The 19005-nt window shown below is 36.9% G+C and overlaps 1 protein-coding gene across 4 annotated transcripts in view; it reads left to right on the top strand.

Moving 5' to 3' along the window:
* FBXL4 (F-box and leucine rich repeat protein 4) overlaps nt 1–19005 on the top strand; it is a 58239-nt gene that overhangs the window by 25217 nt on the left and 14017 nt on the right. For 3 of the 4 annotated variants that reach the window (XM_066315164.1, XM_066315166.1, XM_066315165.1), the window contains 2 exons: nt 6045–6258; nt 18789–18860. In XM_066315164.1, coding sequence (XP_066171261.1) covers nt 6045–6258; nt 18789–18860 — 286 coding nt within the window. The remainder of the gene's footprint in view (nt 1–6044; nt 6259–18788; nt 18861–19005) is intronic. The other variant, XM_066315167.1, reaches the window with a different exon arrangement.

The following is a 19005-nucleotide window of genomic DNA, read 5'->3' as shown; positions in this document are numbered from 1 at the left end:
AAAGTAGTAGCTTGTATAAATTTGTCATTTTAAAATGTTCCTATATGCATGAAATGATTGAAAATACTAGGAAATTATTGGAAATACATATTTTCTTTGAAAAGTATTAAAGTGAAAAGAAGTTTAAAGTAATTTTAGGAAATGTGACCAGAGCAAATACTGTATTATCATGAGAAGACAGAATGCTTCAGGCATATGAACATCCTGAGGCAAAGCTGAAGGTATTTTAACTTATTGATAACATCTACTCCTTAGGGCTAAAAATTACTATCATAAATTTTTCATTTCAGCATATAATATAAATTAACTAAACTTTATATTAGATTGAACTAAAAGTGTACAAAAAAGTGAAAGGAGTATCTGAGCAGTCTCAGGAGTCTGAAATGCAAAATGACAGGGAATAAGCAAAGATTTCACAGCAAGCATTACATAAGCAGCGCTGCATTTCTCTTGGCTTTGGAGGTCTGGTGAATCTCTTCATGCCAGGGGGAAATATCAGTGTGGGAGGGTAGGACCTATATAGGAAGAGCGAGGGGGGTTGATTGGAGCAGTACTAAATATTGAGATGCTGAATAAATGCTCTGAGGTTTAAACAGCTCAAGGACAATGACAGTTTAAAAATGGAGCTCTGCATGCAGATTTCCTTGGATCGCTGATAATGTCATTAACTTGTTTAAACTCTTTTGCTTTAAATATCTGAGGAATTAGGATTTCTATTTACATCTGACATTTTACATTGTGGAAATGAATTAATACTCTTTTATTTTCAGATTAGTGATGCAGTATTTGCACATCCAGAAATATTTCTTTAACAGTCTTGTTGTTGTTCACATTTGAAGGCTTTGGTAGAAGTTTTGACAATGTTTAATTTGGTGAGGCTTTGCTAGAAGTCAAGCTAGCAGGAGTGTCAGAGAAATTACTGAAATATGCACCAAACAGTCCCAGAAAACAGGAGTAATGTGTGACGTTACAGGGATTCTCAATTTAACAATCTGGTCTATCTTCTGCTTTAATTTCCAGAGGTTTTTAGTAAACCTAGGGTTGGCTGTAACTGAAAGTAAGTTACAAGGTTAGTTTTGCATGTTTTTCTTGAAATAGTTTAATCTGTGTTGAGAAAAGCACAAGATCAGATACTTAATATTCTGCTTACTTATATGCCATGTTTTAGGATTTGCTTACCAAAAAGGAGGTGTAATACATGCTAGAGTAGAAAATGACATTTACAATAGCTAGAGGAAGGGAAAGTGACTTAATTTTAAAACCAAAATACCTTACAGAGTCTCACTCTCAAGCATGAATACTTGCATGCACCAAGAGAGCCAAAATGTGTGTCCAAATCAATTTGTCTGGCATGTGGTCTCACCACCCTGTGCTGCTTCTGTCCTTCGTCTTTTGAGAAACTGCCTGCACAAGTGTTCAACGATGTCAGTGCCCTGCTAATCTGATTTCCACCAACACACACCTCTGTTCCAGCCCTTGTGTTGCCATTTGTTCTTTCTTCTGCTTTTACACCTCTGTGTAGCCAGTTGCTCTCCACTCACACCACCCTTAATGCTTTTGTTACAATTACCTGTGCTAAGTGCTGCTGCTGTCCTGTAAAATAGCAGTCTTGAAAGGAAGAGCATCACTGTGAATTTAAAAATATATGAACATGTCTTTAAGAAGGATATTAAAATGGAATTCCACAAACCATTTTATTAAATGCAAGACTGTAATTTTAAGGCAGAAAGTCCTCTGTGAGTTTATACAATAATTGTAAAGACAGAACTAAGTAAGAAAGAGAAGACCTCAAGATCCTGGAAATGAGGAAGACTAAAACCCAGGTGGGTTTTGACATTTTGCTTGTCTGGTGGCAGGCTCTGGAAACAGGAGACTCGAGTAGCTGGAGGGAGCATGTAGTTGGCGTGAAGCAGACGGAAATGGTTGTTTCTATGAAATACTGATTCTAGGAATCTTATACCAAGGAAGGCCTGGGAAATGGGGCAATATTATATCTGTCAACTAACAGAGGTAATGTGGATGCTAATGTAAGATAACACTATAAGGGAAGGTGCTAAGATAAAAAAAAAAATTCTGTCCAAGCCTGTGTTGTTCACAAATGGAAGTTGCTTCCCTTTTCCACTCTCTCTCTTGGATACCAAATTCAAATAGATGTCAATGAGTATAAAATCAGTGCTGAAAATTATAATTGAAAAAAATTTGGTAAAATCGGCATAATAGAAAACTGTTGTGTTAATTGCACTAAAGGAGTATAAAACTATGTAGCTAATTGCGTTTAGGGAGGATGAGTAGATGGAAGAGATCAAGACTGTGGTTCCTGCTTGTTTTAAGGTCTTTAGTAATTTTGAACTGGTGAATATAGAGTAAGTCAGTGGTGAATATAGAGTAAGTGAGGACCATTAACTATAGTGTAGATTCTGTATCCAATGCAGTTCCAGCAGAAACCATTGGAGCACGTGTGATATGGTCAGTACCTGTATAAGCTCATGTCTAAAGGTGTTTTGAGAATTTTGTTTGGGAGGTCTTACATTCTGACGTGAAGAGTACTACCTCTCGTACCTTGGATTTTAATTTTGGATCATGAGGTATGCTTATGATGTACACACGAATTACAAGATTGGAAATTGTTAGTGGGCTAAGTGACCCTGTGATCATGATCACCATGAGCAAATACCATTCTGCCTGCTAATGGACATATTTGATGTTTCAGAAAAACTTCATTAGTACTTATTCCCCAAAAGGTGAAGGGGTCGAAAGTAAGCAGCAGTTCTTGAGAGTAGGCAGAAAGTGATGGAAAGTGAGATTCCTTTTTTTATTAAAAAAAATAATCCTCTCCCTCCTGGAAAAAAAAACAAAACAGGGCCCCTGTACCCTCTCCAAAAACCAAACCAAAATCCAGAAAAAAATAAAACTAAACAACTAAAAGGCCTGAAATACTGCTGTCTAGAGTGAGGATAAACTTCAAGGGAAAGGCCCAATCCACTATCTAGCAAAAGAAATGTACATGTTCGCATTATCCTAGGTTGTTCAGTCATATTTTATAGCAAACATGAAGGGATGAAGAGAAATCACCTCTGAAATTTATAAAATATTGATAGTAAAAACAAAACTAAAGGGATGGATGACTGCAGAACAGAGAAGAGACTGAGAACAGGAGCCAGTCAATCCTCAGTGATTAAAGGAGAGGTATGTGAAGAAAGGTGAAGAAATTTTGATTTGGGTGGAAAGTGCTTTTTTGGGTGTTGTTTGTTTTTAGAGTAGCTAAATTGAGCTAGTCACTCAGAGACTGTTAAATCTCAGAAGTATGAAGACCATGCCACATTTGTTTTGAAAGCATGAGAACTCATATTCTACCTTGCCATATGGCTCTACGTGGAGAAGCATGTAGAAAGACAGCAGCAAAAACCTCTATACTGAGCAGTCTGTTCAATGCAAACAAAGGTTGGGGTGTCCCCATCACTCAGAGCTCTGTGCACTTCTGCTGGATGTTCTCTGCCCTGTGCTGGTTGGTGACTTCCTCAGATTCCTCCTTCTGTTCCTGTTCCTCTCTTTCCTACATGCATTTCCTCTGCTCATTTTTGTACCCTGCATGTCCCTTATCCCCCTTTTGTCTCTGTTTCATGTCTCCTAAGTAGCCTTTTCCAACAAGGCAGCAAAGCCATGAAGGGCAACGCTTGTTGCAGTCACTGTGTTTGGTCTCTACCTGTGTGTTTCAAATGTAATGGGTTTAAATAAAATGTTATGAGAATAATAACTCCTCAAGCTGTGAGCCTGGAGTTCTTCTCTAAGTCTAGGGGGTTAACTGAGTGTTTCCCTGACCTGGAAATGTTAACTTTTAATAGCCCTAGAAAGAGAAAAGCATTGATCCCTACTAACATTTATAACAGCCAAGCCCTGTTAAATTATATGGCAGTTAAACTAACATCCATTATTGTAATAGAGTAATTCATAAAATATTTATTTGTTAACAAATTAAAAGCTAGAGGTATAATAAGTGGTGACTGACAAAGTTTTATGGAAAATACCATCATTCAAACAAACCTGATAATTTGTTGATGAAAGAAGCTGTGTGAATGTATTGTTCAAGCACTCATTAAATAGAGGAATTGGCTAATTGGTAATCAGCAATGTATCCATATATCTCTACTCTGATATCCAAGGGATTTACATCCTGCCTTTTTCCATATCAGTGTTGAACTCTATTGCTAGTCTAAAATAACACTTAAATGTTTAAATACCCGATGTTAATTGTTGTGAATTGTCGTGTCATTTCAGCTCTGATATTCCCATAGGAAGGCTTACCAATCTCTGTGAATTCACTGTATCCAGTATGGAAACTGCTTGATGTTTGATTAAACTGTCTTTAAAAGCTAAAATAGATTCTAAATTGAGACTGCAGAGTTAGAAAAAAAACAGTGGAGGAGTAGACTTGAAGACCATACGTGGCAGCACTCCTGTGGCTCTGGGGCTTATGTCTCCCCTTTTGTGTCTCAGACCCTCTCTTTGTTTCTGTTTGCTTAGGCTCATAGAAATGTTGGATGTTAGGGACCTCTGAAGGTCGTCTACTCCAAGCTCCCACTTGAAGTGCCAGTGTCCCCAGCGCTAGATCAGGTCAGTCAAGGTTTCAGGTGACTCTTGGAAACATCCAGGGATGGAGATGCCACCCTGGAATCTCCTTTTCCCTCTGTATTACATAGGATCTGAATAATCACACTAAGGCCATGTAATATGCAAGGTGAAAGGAATAAAGGAAGGTATAATGATATGGGGTGATGAATGGCAAGTATGGCTTGAGTGAGTAATGAAAAAAATAAGAAAAGGAGGCAGCTTGAAAACTTGGATCTTGAAAGCTGAATTTCAAGTCTTGGGCTACTGTTGGTGTCATTTGAGGAATGCTTCCCTAAATGTGTCTTTGTCTGTGGGCAGCAGCAATTTCATCCTAAGCTCAGCATGGACAAATGCTTGGGAAAGCTAATAACTCTTCCATTGTAGCAACAGGAGTTTTTGTGCTAGCAGGAGCCTCGTGTCTGTCTGACATTTTCATTATATCAGTTAAACCCAAGAAGTAATACTGACTTCATGGTGGAAGTGTCAGAACCTGAAGCTGCTTTGTCTTCATGAATGTTTTTGTAGGATAGAACTGGTAAGAGAGCAGATCAGAATATTTATTAAGAGAAACTAATTCATGCTATTTCACAAGTACCTCCATTATTCTAGGAAGTAACATGGGAAACTCATTACAGCATTTAGTTTAAGAAACTAGTTTTATTTCTAGAGGAACTATAAAAATATAATATAAGCATGGCAAATGTGTGGGTTTTTTTATCTTACTAAATATCAAGCTACAAGTCTATCAACTTACAAGTCTAATGGTTAATTTATGGTTTGAAGGTTATCTTTGAAATTAAAAGGGACTAAAGTTTTAAGTGTTTTTGGTTAGAGCTTGGATTAGAGATAAAAGAGCTTGAGTTTCTGACACGAGATCTCTGACATGAAAACAAAATGGAGAGACCATCAAAGTTTCTAAATTTTGGGTCTTTTGTCGTATTATATATGATTTATTAATTTTTTATAATTCTGGTGAAAGTCAAATATTCTTCAAGAATTTGTGTTCTAGCTAGCTAGTGTTGGTTCTGACTTGTTAGTGAAAAGAATGAGATTTTTTTCCTGAAAGTCTTGAAACACTTCTGAATATATCATCCATTTAAAAGTATTTAACCTCATTTTTACATTTGCAGATTTTTCTGAGATAAATATGAAATTACTGGTGTAAACTTGCAGGCCATTGTCAAAATTGGCTTTTGACTGTTAAAAAGCTTTTCAAGCATGATCAGAGTTTTACTTTGTTCCATTGTCTCAGATAATACTAAGAATATTAAAGCATGTTCTACTTTCCTAAACCAAAACAGAATTTTCAAGACTAGTGTCATTTCTTTGTTGAAAGGAATTATTTCCTGGTTTATGTGGTTAAGATTTTGACAGTATTCAGACTCTCACCTGAAAGTATGTTAGTTTTTCACTTAAAACATGGGACTCTTTTACAGGTTCCTGAAAGTCTGTGGCTCTGAACTGGTACGTCTTGAGTTGTCTTGTGGCCATTTCCTCAATGAAACATGCTTGGAGGTCATCACTGAAACGTGCCCAAATCTTCAAGAATTAAATCTCTCATCATGTGATAAAATACCACCTCAGGCTTTCAACCACATAGCCAAAGTGGGCAGCCTAAAGCGTCTCATTCTCTACAGAACAAAAGTGGAGGTAGGAACTGCTATTTTTAACTTTTGTAATTAGTGTTTGCAATCCTGATAAAGTTGGTTTGGGGTTTGGGCTTTTTTCAGTAATGAATTATAAATTATGATTTGAATGTAAATTCAGAAAATCCAAAGGTAGTTTCAGATGCCTTGGGGTGGTTTTTTATTTTTAAAAACCTTTTGGCCTGCATGTTTTGACTTTCATGGTAGATTTGTGACTTTCCAGCAGCTGTTTTAAGCAGTGTGGTAAAGTTACAAATGTAAAGATTTTCTTGTATTTTGAAGTGTACTCTAGATAAACTGTATTGGCAAATATAATTTTAAAATTATAATGTTTAGTAAGCTTACTTAATTCTCAACATTCTCTCCTTTAAAATGACTTGCTAATTACTAGATTCCTACAGTCTTTTATATTAGCAATATTTGAGAGCACACAGAACACAAGTTTTTTATAAAACTTATTTACAGGGTAAAAATTAGTTCATTATGCAGTTACTTCGTTGTCCAATCAGAGTTGCTACTGCTTGCTGCAACACATTTCCTCTCTAACTGAGATGGAATGGATTTGTGTGCTGCAGCTGAGAAGTCTGATGTAATTTGCTACAGTTTACAAATGTTGTATCCTTATAAATTTAGCAGTTTGAATCAGAAGAATTCCATTCCCTCTGGGTAACTACTTTACTCATGTGTTAGAACCTTACTACCCTGCTTTACATGGTGGCTGCCCTGCTTCTGTTGTTGCAAAAACTATGCCGAAATGAAGGCAAACCCATGTCTCTGCAGGTTTTTTTTCCTAGCTTCTAATCCTAGCTTAAGCATTTTAGGAAGAATTTGGTTGTGTGTGTGTTACATGTGCTTGTGGTACCCAGAAGTCAGGCTGTGACACTGGATTGTGTGGGCTTTTAATCTGTAGTGTAATGAAAGGAATGAAGCTGGAACAGTAGGTTCTGTCAACAAAATGTGCAAGGGTCATCTGAAGTTAGGAGTACTGTATTGCGTTCATAAGCAGTTCAACGTGTGTGTTAGAGTCAGTTTGGTCTTGTTGTCCTTTATTTGGTGAATCCTAAGTTTGTTTGTGCCCAGTTCCAGTCTGTAATAGTGAGTGGGTAACCTAAGGTAGAGTACTGGGTAATCTACCTGGTGTGAGTGGTGCTTACTGTGGGGTTTGCTGTGGAGTCACCAAGAAGCCAGTGCCGCTCATTAACTTGTTACATTGAGGTAGCTGTTCTCTGTATTGAAGCAATTATTATTTTCTTCAAACCAAAAAGAAAATTGGTGAGCCCTGCTCACCTCTTTTTGGCCAGAGCCATATTGGTGCCTTGGGTGTATCTGTTCTGATTCCACAACACTAGTCTCTCTGTTAATCTTGGATAAATCTCTTCATTTCATTTTGACTGTTGGCTCTAATTCACAGACCTTTTTCAGATCCAGGAAAGATCATTGTATCAGAGCTAGTGATTGTATAATTTTTTTTTTTTTTTTTTTTTTTTTTTTTTTTTTTTTTACTGTTGGTTGATTAGAATCTTCTTAATTCTACTCAGGGAACTTATGAAGTTTGAGACTTCATGCTTGTAATATTGCAGCAGATGAAATGTACTCTGAGGTGATTGGTAATGATTGGTAACTGTCCTTCCTCTGCTGTCACTTTGCTGAGCAGAGCCTGGAAATAGATTGAATGTAGGTGGGAAATATTTTCTGACTTGGAAGCCGTTATGGCTTCCATAACCTCTGCCTTTCATGTGTATGGACATGCCTCTGCTTGTAGCTGACAAGAATATTCATTCTTAATCAAGTTTATTTACGATTGTGCTTCCGTTTTATACGTAAGTATGAACAAAAGGCACTGTTCCTAACAAAGAGTGGAAGAGAAATTTCTGGAAATTTAAATAGATAAATTGGAGACAATGCTTGGGTGTTACTTGTTAATATGAAGACACTTAACAATATATATTGTGCATCACAGGTCAAAAAATAAAAGGAAAGAATGAAGATGTGGCATAGGATTTGAATTAGAGCATTGGAACTATAAAAGTCACAGATTTGTAGAAATAATATTATCTTTCTCAACATGAGCTTCTCTTAGTGCAAATCTTTGGTTGTCTGTACAAAATAGGCTGCCATTCCTTCTTTACTTGTCAGCTGATATAGAAATGCTTGTTACTAAGTGCTGGCTATATACAAAAAAGGATAGATTGATCAAGCATGCAGTGAAGTGATTGAGACTTCTTTAAAACTTGTCTAAGAGCTGTTAGTGTTCTTGATTTTTGTGAAATTTCTACTGCTGTCTTCATTGTTGGAACTTCTGAGGAGCAGAGGAACAATGCTAATGATTAATCAAGAACTTGGCATTGTATTATTGCCAACAGGATCTGCTCAGTGAAAAGAACCTGAGGCTGTGAATCCACTAAGAAAAAAATGCAAACTGATAACAAGTGTGGGGTTATTATGAGAAAATAAGGTGAGAAGAACAGAGCTGATACGTTGTTCTGTTAAAAGTTCCATCTCAAAAACCAAGAAGAAGAAAGAAGAAGAAAAAAAAAAAAATGTTCACTTCATTTAGCCTGTTTTCCTAAATAATTCGGGGGCTTGCTTTTTTTTCTTAAATCAAGCAATGAGCAAAATAAAGCACAAAATTTTCATGTGTTAGAGCACATATGGGTAAATCGTACTTTTTTCCTTTTTATTGTGGATTTGGACATGTGATTAAATAACAGATGAAGATTCTCCATCTTATTTGTCAATATGTGATAATTTTGTTTCTGATTTTGCATTATGCTTAACAAAAAATACAGAATTAACATTTTAATAAAAGAAATGTTATTTCTCCCATATACACTCTCAAGCCCAGATACAGAATTTTCTTGTGCAGTCTAAAGTCTTGCTGTAGCCTTTTCTTTTACATTTTTGCCTTTCAATACTAAAAAAAGAGCAAAAAAGTTCTTTCGACATCTAAAGTATTTGTTGTACTTTTTCCATGTATATGATTCCTGTGACACTAATAGGTAAATTCTAAGGAAACAGTCTGCTGAAAAAATGACTACTATTAATGACTTTTTTTAGGTGCATAGATTTTGAGGTCAATGGAAGCTTACTAAAATTAATAATGTTATGTTGTCTGAGCAATTGTAATTACAATTTCTCCTTATTTTAGCTATTTTTAATAGATTTTGTATTTAAATATGTTGCCATTGTTTCTGTAATCAAAGTTCCAATTTTTAAATGTGTGTGAAATGGGCAAAGCTGGTGTTTTGCTACTTAGTGCACTGCTACTTTGGAAGATTGCTGTACCATCTGGGGAATGTTGTAGTCTTTGGTCTTAACCCTGCTGATTTTTAAGGCAATATATAATGTTATTTCCTTGACATATTGAGTGTGAGGTTGTGTGCATAAAATTGTTTTCTAACCTCTGAACTGAAGCTTCTAATGCCTTAGAGTTATTTCAGCCTTTCTACTAGAAGAAGGAAAGTCCAGTGACTTTCAGTGACTTTCCAGCTACTAAAAAAGTGTCTTGCATGGCTATCTTCCTCCCTGCCAAATGTGACTTGTTTTTCCAGTGCTGTGAGTTCATTAACAAAGGTTCTCAAAGGTTGATTGATTATGTATATACTTGAATAATTTGTGTCTTGCTTTGAGAAACTAGTCTCAGCTTTTTATAAAAGTAATTTCTTTGTGCTCAGCACCAGTATTATACTTGTGGGATTTTGGTGCTGCTGGTTTTGGTATTTACCAATACATAACTCCTTAATGTTTATTCCTTGAGAGTGTATTCACAACATAACTTAAGCACTCATTGGCATTGGTACACTTGAAGAATACAATGAACAGTGGAAGTATTATTGTTTAAAGTAATTGGCAATACACATCTTTATCCTTGAGCATGAATATTATCTTAATTTAATGCTTATTGTGAAGTATTTAGTCCATATAAATAATGTATTTTAAAGAAACCAAAGCCACAATTACAGTAGAACTTGTTAGTCTTCTTATTGATGGGTGTAAATTTTAATGCAATATTATATATTTCATGCTACATAATATTCTAAAATCTTTCTAATGTGTAAAAAAATTAAAATTTGTATTGCAATTATATTTGAGATACAAAATGAATTAAATTCAAGTCTAATTACAGTGAACAAAGGACCTTTGTTTTTCATACATTTTAAAGCAGGTGTTGTATTTATAGATAATATCTCTGATAATTTTGACCAAAAGCAAATTTAGAACTTGGGCAGCTGCAAGAGAGGATACTGGAAATCTTAAATACCAAAAAGCAGCAGGAGGATTGTAGCAGTAAATGTAAAAACTCTTAAATTCTTATGCCATGAGCAATATAACAGTTAATGCTGCCATAAAAATGTTCTACAGAGTTTTCAGAAATAACCTGTTGTGGGTCACAGCATACTTTTGAGAGCTATTGTTTATAGGGTTTTGCCAAAGTTCCATTGGCATGGGTATTAATCTTTAGGATGAAGAGTTGCAAGCAAATAGTGGAAAAAAAACCCAAACCGTGAAAGGCTCTAGCTGGAATGTGGATTCTTGGAATCAAGGGAGTCAGTGACAGTTAATTGTGCGATACAGGGCCTTCATGGTGCTTTTTGATTTTGTGTCAGACTCACAGCATGGAATTTGGTTGTTTGAGCCTGTAATATGAAGTAAGGGGGAAGAAGGAAGGTGTAAAACAGACTTGCAGACATAAGGGAGGACATAATTTGACCAAATAAAACAAAATCAAAATACAGTCATTTAATTAACTGCAGAGACTATTACTTTCATTGAATTAATTCAGTAATTGCTGTGTTGCTGTGTCCCAGTCCCTGCTGTGCCCCTGGCACTGCCAAGTAGCTGTAGAGAACAAAAAGATGCCCCTGTATATTTTGAATCCCAGCTTGCAAACTATACTGGGCCTGTTTCTGAAGAGCCAAGTTGTTCTGACTTTTGAAAGGCTACAGCTGCACTCGTTAATAAGGCTCATTCCACCTCATTCTTCTTGTACTTCATGCTTACAGGTATTCATAGTGCATCAGTGTTTTTAAGTGTGTCATAAAGTTTTGGAGACAAAACTTTTATCACTGTCTCAAAAACATTATCTCAGTAATGGTCCTGTAATCCATATGCATTAGAGGGAGATGGGGAAGTGATTTTTAATGAATATATTTCAACTGTCTCCCTTTTCATCATGTTTCTTTCCGTGTTGTAGCTTCCAGGGTGATAGCTGATGGATACTTAGGGGGAGAATAGAATTCTGCTCTGATGCCAGCTGTTAGTGTGGAGAAAAATTATTTGCTGCCATGTTTATTTTGAATCTATAAAATTGTCTGCATTAATATCAGAAGGCATCACTCAAATATCTTTGTGACTGTAGTATTTAAGGACAGGGTGGAGGCCTCATCCTGGAACGGGATGGGGTCCTGCATCTCTTGACAGCGTTTTTCAGTTGGTTTGGAGATGCCAGTGAGCTGGAGCCAGGTAGTCTGGACTTTCAGAAGTTCCTTTCCACACTTAGCTCTTCTGTGATTCTCCTCATGCTGATGACACTAATTGAGGACTTACCTGGCAGCTTTGTTTTCCTGATCTCTGACCATAGCCAGTTACAAGGTGCACAGTGTCTGTATGCTACATTCCTTCTATCAGTAAAATTTGTACAGTAGCAACTTGCTCATTTTGTAGCTCTGGTATGAGGATAGATATAAAGAAGACTGAGATTCTCTGATGTATGTGATTCTATATAGGATGCTCTACATAGGGGTGTGTGTAAGGACTTGAAATATTGTACATAATATGACACGCTTTTCTAAGTTGCAGGAAGTTCAGTTTGTTAGAAAGCTCAACTTTTTTCATCTAGAAAATTTGAGAAAAGGATGGTTCAACTTTCCAGAAGTAAAAGAGAAGCATAAGAGGTATAACCATTTCTGGGCACAGAGTGATTGGAGACTTGCAGGGGGATATCTCTTTCTGGGACTGCGTGGGCATCTTGTTCTTCCAAAAGGCCACAAAAACTACATTGTAAAGGGTGAAGTGACGTCTTCTATTTGTTTCCTCATGAAATAGCTCAGGGAACTGAAGGACTTAAGCATTAAACAATTTTGGCCAGCATTTAGTTCTAATTTGACATATGATTCCCTGCCAGTTTCTATAACTGACATTTTCTGCAATATTTAACATCTGTAATTCAGCTGAAAATTAACATATCGTGAAGAATAGACCAATAGAAGGTTAACGACTTGAATAGCTCTAGACCTCTAGATCCAAGTATAGTTTCAATAAATAATGTATTATGTATTTTGTGTGTTATGAATGTTTGTATACTATCCCCAGATGTGTTTTTTTTTCTGTAAAAGGAATAAAAAAAACCCCTGACAATAGATATTTATCCTCAGAACTCAAAATCTTAGAAGCAGTCTGAAAATGAGTGCTTTCTGAGCAACCAGTAGGTATGAAAACTTTTTCTGAAAACTAAGGCTAGTACTTTGCAAGTATCTAAAATTAATATTATGGTTCTTTTATCTGGTTAAACCACTGACTCTTACATGTTTATTAGCATACATCTCATCTCTGTAAACCTCTCACAGTACCTCATATCTTTAACTTAATTGTTTTGAAGTATCATAGACCAAGAAGTCCGTAACTGAAATTATCTTGATTCCATGAAATACTGTGGACATGGGGGGGGATGGGAGGGAAAATAATCCTGAAATCATATTTTGCAATTTCTTGGAGCAGATTTAGACAAAAATTGTATTTCACCACTACCCTACATTTGGTTTTCTGCATTATTAATGTATTGCATTCTCCTTTCTGTAAAAAAAAAATTGCTTTTGGAGACTACTGCAGCATGATTATAGGTTTTTAGATGCAGAGATATGATACCTTGTACTTCATGACATACACCTTTTTTTTTTTTTTTTTTTTTTTTTTTTTTTTTTACTTTCAGGCAAATATTGGTTTGCCCTGTTGTACCTTTCAAAAGGCATGGTTCAGTAGAAGTTTACAGAATTCTGGCTTTGCATCCAATGAAGTTTTTAATTGTTGTAGTAGAATAGCAGATGCCAAGTAATTTCTGACTTAGTTCTTTCACAGACTTGCCAAGGAAATCCCCTCACCCAAACAGTTGATTTTTGGCTTTCTTCTAGTGCTGTATAATGCCAAAGGGAGGAAAAAATAAATACTGTGAATTTTTGTAGATTTTTAATTACTTTTGACAGTCTTAACAAGATCATCTTTTACATTTGTATGGGGTGCTTGTAATTACAAATATTTATAGCAGTAGTGGCACTCAGATTGAAATAGAATGGGTTTCTTCTGAGGATTTCCTCGGTTAGTTGGATTTTTGTACTAAAGGTAGTTTTAATATGCCAAAACTTTTTTTGATGTGGTACCTATGAAATACAATTTCACTGGCTTAAAGTAGACTGATATATCAACTATTTGAAAATATGTTTTAATTTAACAACAAAGAGTAGCACCCGTGTGTGTGCTGAAGTTAGATGTTTTGGGCTAATCTGTTCCCACAGTGGTGAGTTTCTCTGGGTGAGTCAGCCAGTTCTGACATCCCTTGCTGTAAATTTAAACCTTTTGGGAACAAAAAGGAAGCTTCTGCCCAGATCATGAACAGAGGAGCCTTTCTGTGCAGTTGTAAGGCTATTGCGATTTTTCTGCTAAAGAATCAGCTTCTGAGAATTATGGATGTAATTGGTGGGCTTGAGAGACATAGATTTCATTGGCCTGGCCTTTGTCTGCAGTTCTCCAGTTCTTTCTTTCAGTATCTCAGGTTCCAAGAATTTTAAGGAATTCATTCAAATATTACTGACTTTGATAGTTTTTAGGAAGACAGAATACTTAGAGCACCCTGCAGAGTTGCCTCCTCTTTACCACATTTACCCCTCCTCATTGAGGTAGGGTTTTGGGGATGAGCATTGAAGGAAATATTTTCTACTAGTAACTTGGATTTTTAATGTTAAAAATACAAAATTAAATCCTGCATAACTCATTTTTTTTCTTCAACAAAAAGGTTAACTAGACACTGAGTAACCCTGATTAAAAACATGGCGAACAAGGGAAGGGAAGAAGCAGTCTTTAATTACTTTAAGATAATTTTTAGATTCCTTTGTCATAGCATTAACTTCACTGAAAATTTTGAAGAAACAATTGCAGAAGAATAAAGGTCCTTTAAAAGACTTAGGCTTTTGTTTTACTGAGGGGCTGGAAGAATTCCCAATTTATGTCAGACACCGTTCTTCTGAGAAGGGGGAAAAACAATGTGTTGTTTGTCTCCAGTAAAAAAGTAACAAATGTAAAAGTATCTTTAAAGATTTATCTATAGAAAGCTAATTAAAAGCTGCACTATTTCTTCCCTAACCCAAGCCCTAAGCAAAACTTTGTTACCTTCCTTAAGCTCTTCCTTTAATCTTCCAGAGTCACACTGTGGTGTACTTATTTTCGTGCCTTGTGTGGTAGTGCAGCTGTTATGTGATAGCCATATTGTAGTGCATCATTCGTATTTTTTAAACACTTTGATACATTTTTAATCTCTGACTACTTGACAATGAAACCACATTGAGTAAATAGTTAAATGTTCGAAGTGCATCTTTCACAGGTGAGTCACATCTGCCACGGACAGAAGGATTTTCTGTTTGAACAGACATTGAGCTCAGGCTAGCTGTTGGATGCTTTCTTTATCATACTAACATCAGAAATGATTTGTGCTTTCTGCTGGATAATGAATGTAAAAAAATCCTGGAAAAACTTAAGCAAGATTCAGTCTTGCCAAGTGTATTGCTCTGGCACCAGCATTTGGTTTCTCTTCTGGTGGGTTATCTAACCAGCAGTGCTTTTACAACATCAAAGTCAAAACTTGTGTGATGGCCAAAGCCTTTACAAAGACAGGTAGGATACAATTTAGTCCAATACCACCTGTTTACCAGAAGTATACACAGCACATAACTGGCTTCCAGTAAGTATTACTGTATGTATCCAGGTGTGTATTACAAAGTGGACGACTTCGATGCTTGGACAGACCTGTCAGCTGTCTTGTGGAGTAAATTAAGGCTTCAAGTGGTGGTTTCATCTCTTGTTCAAGGCAGGATCAGCTCTGTTGGTGTCCTTTCTGACAAATATTTGTTGTACCCGTATATAAAGATTTCAGAGAATCTTCAAGCCATCTTCCCTTTTTCTGAGGTTTATGACTAACTACTGTGCCTTAAAATATTTCTGAACTCTTCCTAGTAAGATTGTGCTTAGCAGCACTGTCATATCCCTCTGATCAGTTTGACATCAGCCTTCACTCTGAAAGCAACCTCTTCACTGTATGTTTTCCTCGTCTAAAAACATCTTTCCTGGGAATGGAAGACAGGGCAGACCATTTTATTTGCCCACTTTGAACTTTTCCTGTTGTATGTGCAATCTTATAAAAATGTTTTGTTTTGGCTTGGATGGTAAAAGAAACTTGGACCACTGAAGCCATGATTCCACTAAGCAAAAGGAGATCTTTACCTAAAGTTCATTTTCCAGAGTGGTTTTTTGTTTTAGTGTTTTGGGGTTTTTATAATCATCCATTCTTCTCTCAATCCATTTAAAAGGGAGCAGATATGAAGTGATGAAGTGAGACTTTGCCTTTGGTTCAGGGGAAACTCAAAAAATCTCCAAACTATACACACCTTGGCTACTAGGCTGAAGAATATTGTTAGATGGATAGTCTTTGATTTGACTGTCTCTGCTTGGCCAAGAAAGTGCAGTTAGACTCCAGGTTAAAGCTTGTTTATCCAGGGTTTAGGTGGCCTCTTAGCTCCTCTTGCAAAGCACTCTTAACATTTGAAAGTTGGCCTGTGTTACAGCTCTAGGATTGGGTGATTGCCTTGCTGTTCTCCTTTGCTTAAGTAGGAGTGTTGTCGCTCATGTTGTTGTACTGACAGATGGCTTGACACAGACAGGTTATTACAATGATAGTCCTTCTATATGTAGTGCATATGGATTCTGTGAGCTGCCATTCTCTCCTGCTATTTTCATGTCTTTTGCCACCTGGGTTCTCAACTGACTGAGACACAGCTAGGCATGCACAAAAGGTTTCTTCTTCTTGCATGACATATGCAAAGCCCACCTCAGTTACAGAGGAACAGACACTGTGTCTGAAGGAAATCTGGTTTGCTGTGTGTGGGCATGTATGCGCCCCAGAAGAAGAATTAATGTAGCCAGTAAAATAAACGTTGAGTATGTAGTTGTTTACTCTTGGGCTTGACTTGGCACAATTTGTGATGGTACGACATGGTGTTCTACCAAGCTCCTTTCTATTACTCAGATTTCTAGTGCTTTTTTAAAAGTTGTTTTGGTTTTTTAAATAATGGTTTAAAGCAGTAGATTGTGAAAAGACCTTCGAAAATGTACACTCAGTGCATTGCAGTACAGAAAGGACTGTCTTGAAAAAGAGAGGGACTAAAGGGGTACTCTGAGAGATCCATGACATTCCTGTTGAAGTTAACACATGGAGCTCAATTATCTATTAAGATAACTATGAATACTCATCATCCTCTCTATTTCACCCCTCACTGAAGAAGCATCGAATTGATCTCACATCCTATAAGCTGTTCAGAGTGACTGTTCACTTTTGTAATGTTTGTGTCAGTTTGGGAAAGAGATTGTTGTTTCCCATCCTTTCAGGCCAGTGTTTAAATTCCAGTCTGGAAACCATTATTAAGAGACTTGGTGGAATGCAGCAATATATTCAGCTTTCCTGTTGAGACATCTGAATACCTGCAAAAACCTTGTTTGGAGCTCTGTGTGCAGTCAGAGACTGACTTGTTTAGCTCTGATATTTAGGGTTTGCAAACAGGGGTTTGGGGATGTTGCTTTTAATTTCTGCATCTGAGTAGGTTCTGAGGCTCATAGCTTTCACTGAGTCGAGTAGGAAAGGCTGTCTCATTCTCTTTGTTCCTCTTTATTGATCCAAATGAACCATTTGCGTATTAAGTGTGCGATTTAAAATGAATTGGATATTTACACATTTATCAACCTTAAAATATTCTTAATAACCTCTTGAATGATGACTTTTAAATGCTTGTGTTTCATTTCCTACCTACCTTTTCCTTTTAAAAGTGAATGAAAGTCAAGCAAGGGACAGTGATTCTGTAGGACTTCTACCAAGATATATGTGAGGAAGGCTTACTCTTAGCATCTACTTTTAGGCTGCCTTTGGGAAATCAAATCTTAGAAGGCCAAGATGGAATCAAGATTCTGTACATGTCAGGTGTTGGGTGCTTTTAATTGTTCCTTGGAGACACCTAATCTAAACGTCTGAAATGGTCTTTGTGAATACCCCTGTTCTGTGTCTGCCAGTCTTTCCAGGAATCAGATGTTTCTTCTTGGTGATATGGCAAAGGATCATATTTCTGCCAAGTTGCATTGGAATGTAACAAACTGAGGAAACTAGATAAAGCATTTAAATATAAACTTCCTGAAAGCAAGTAAATTTATATTAAAAGAAACTATAAATTATACTACCCTGCATACAAACATTGTTGACTGGTGTTCTTGTTGTAATTACACTTCATAGCAGTCAATTACTTTGTCACTTGTATATTGCTTAGGTTTTTTTCTCGTAGAAACTTGTTTATCTTGTAGAAATTCACGTATTTTTTGTTGTTAATATGTTGTGAAGCCTAGTCCTGTTTTAAAGCTCATATAGATCACAAAGACCTAATAAAGCGATGATTTAAGTATGATGCACAGGTATTTGTGACGTGAATCTCATATTACATTCTTTATTTCACTGTGTGTGTTTCCAACTACAAAACAAAATACGTCTACAGACAATGCAGAAGGATCTTTTCATTATTTTAGAAACACAGGTAAAAATCTGTAAAAGTTTCCTTTGTTGTGGAACAGACCAGCTGTGCACTTTTGTAAGGTACATCTGATGTTGAAGTTTAATTTCAGGCTGAGCAATGTGCAGTACTTTCTGCAAAGAATGGCAACGTTAAATGTCAGGAACAGGAGTGTAAAATACACATTGTATCTGTTTCAGCCTGCTTGATAGTAGTGACAGGTGCTCAATGGCTGTCAGCATCCTTGTCAGCGCGGAGCCGCCTTTGACATTAAAGTCCCCAGCCCAGCCCTGAGGCTGTGCAGCTCTATTGGCAGTTCCATCAGGCTGCAGCTGATCGGCGAATGTCAGAGCCTGCCCTCTTCTCCTGGTGTGTCGCCAGCCTTCTGTGTTTGCAGGCTGGCCTCGCCTGTTATTTGATCTTGCTGCGCTTCTTCATCAGCTCTCCTATGGGAAATGGGCAGATAGGTCACTTGTGTGGGTATCTTCGGGGCAGCACAGAACCCCATCCAGAGTGACTCGCATAAAGGTTTGTAACGATTACCATTTCTTAAAGCCAATCAATGGGTAAGGTACCCAGAGACTCATTAAGTGACATTTGAGGCACCTGTAAAAGAGTTTTGAGCTGTATTTCAGGAAATGTGGTGACAGCCTTTAATGTCTAATTGACCTCTTCTCTTTGTTTCACTTTCTGTATTTCCTTCTGATGTGTTCCCCCATGGCAGCAAACAGCCCTGCTCAGTATTTTGAACTTCTGCTCGGAGCTGCAGCACCTCAGCCTGGGCAGCTGTGTCATGGTGAGTGCTTGGACCATTCAGATTATTGTGTGTATTTGTGTGCACTCTGGAACCAGTCTGGGTTTGTTTCACAAAGGTGTGTTAAATGCGGTGTTGATGCAAGAGTCTACCCTTTTGGAAGGTCCAAGATGAATGCAGCTTAGTC

Source organism: Sylvia atricapilla, chromosome 3, assembly GCF_009819655.1.
Source record: "Sylvia atricapilla isolate bSylAtr1 chromosome 3, bSylAtr1.pri, whole genome shotgun sequence".
NCBI classification, from domain to species: domain Eukaryota; kingdom Metazoa; phylum Chordata; class Aves; order Passeriformes; family Sylviidae; genus Sylvia; species Sylvia atricapilla.
Note: the sequence above shows the minus strand (reverse complement) of the source record. Positions and strands in the feature narration are given on the sequence as shown.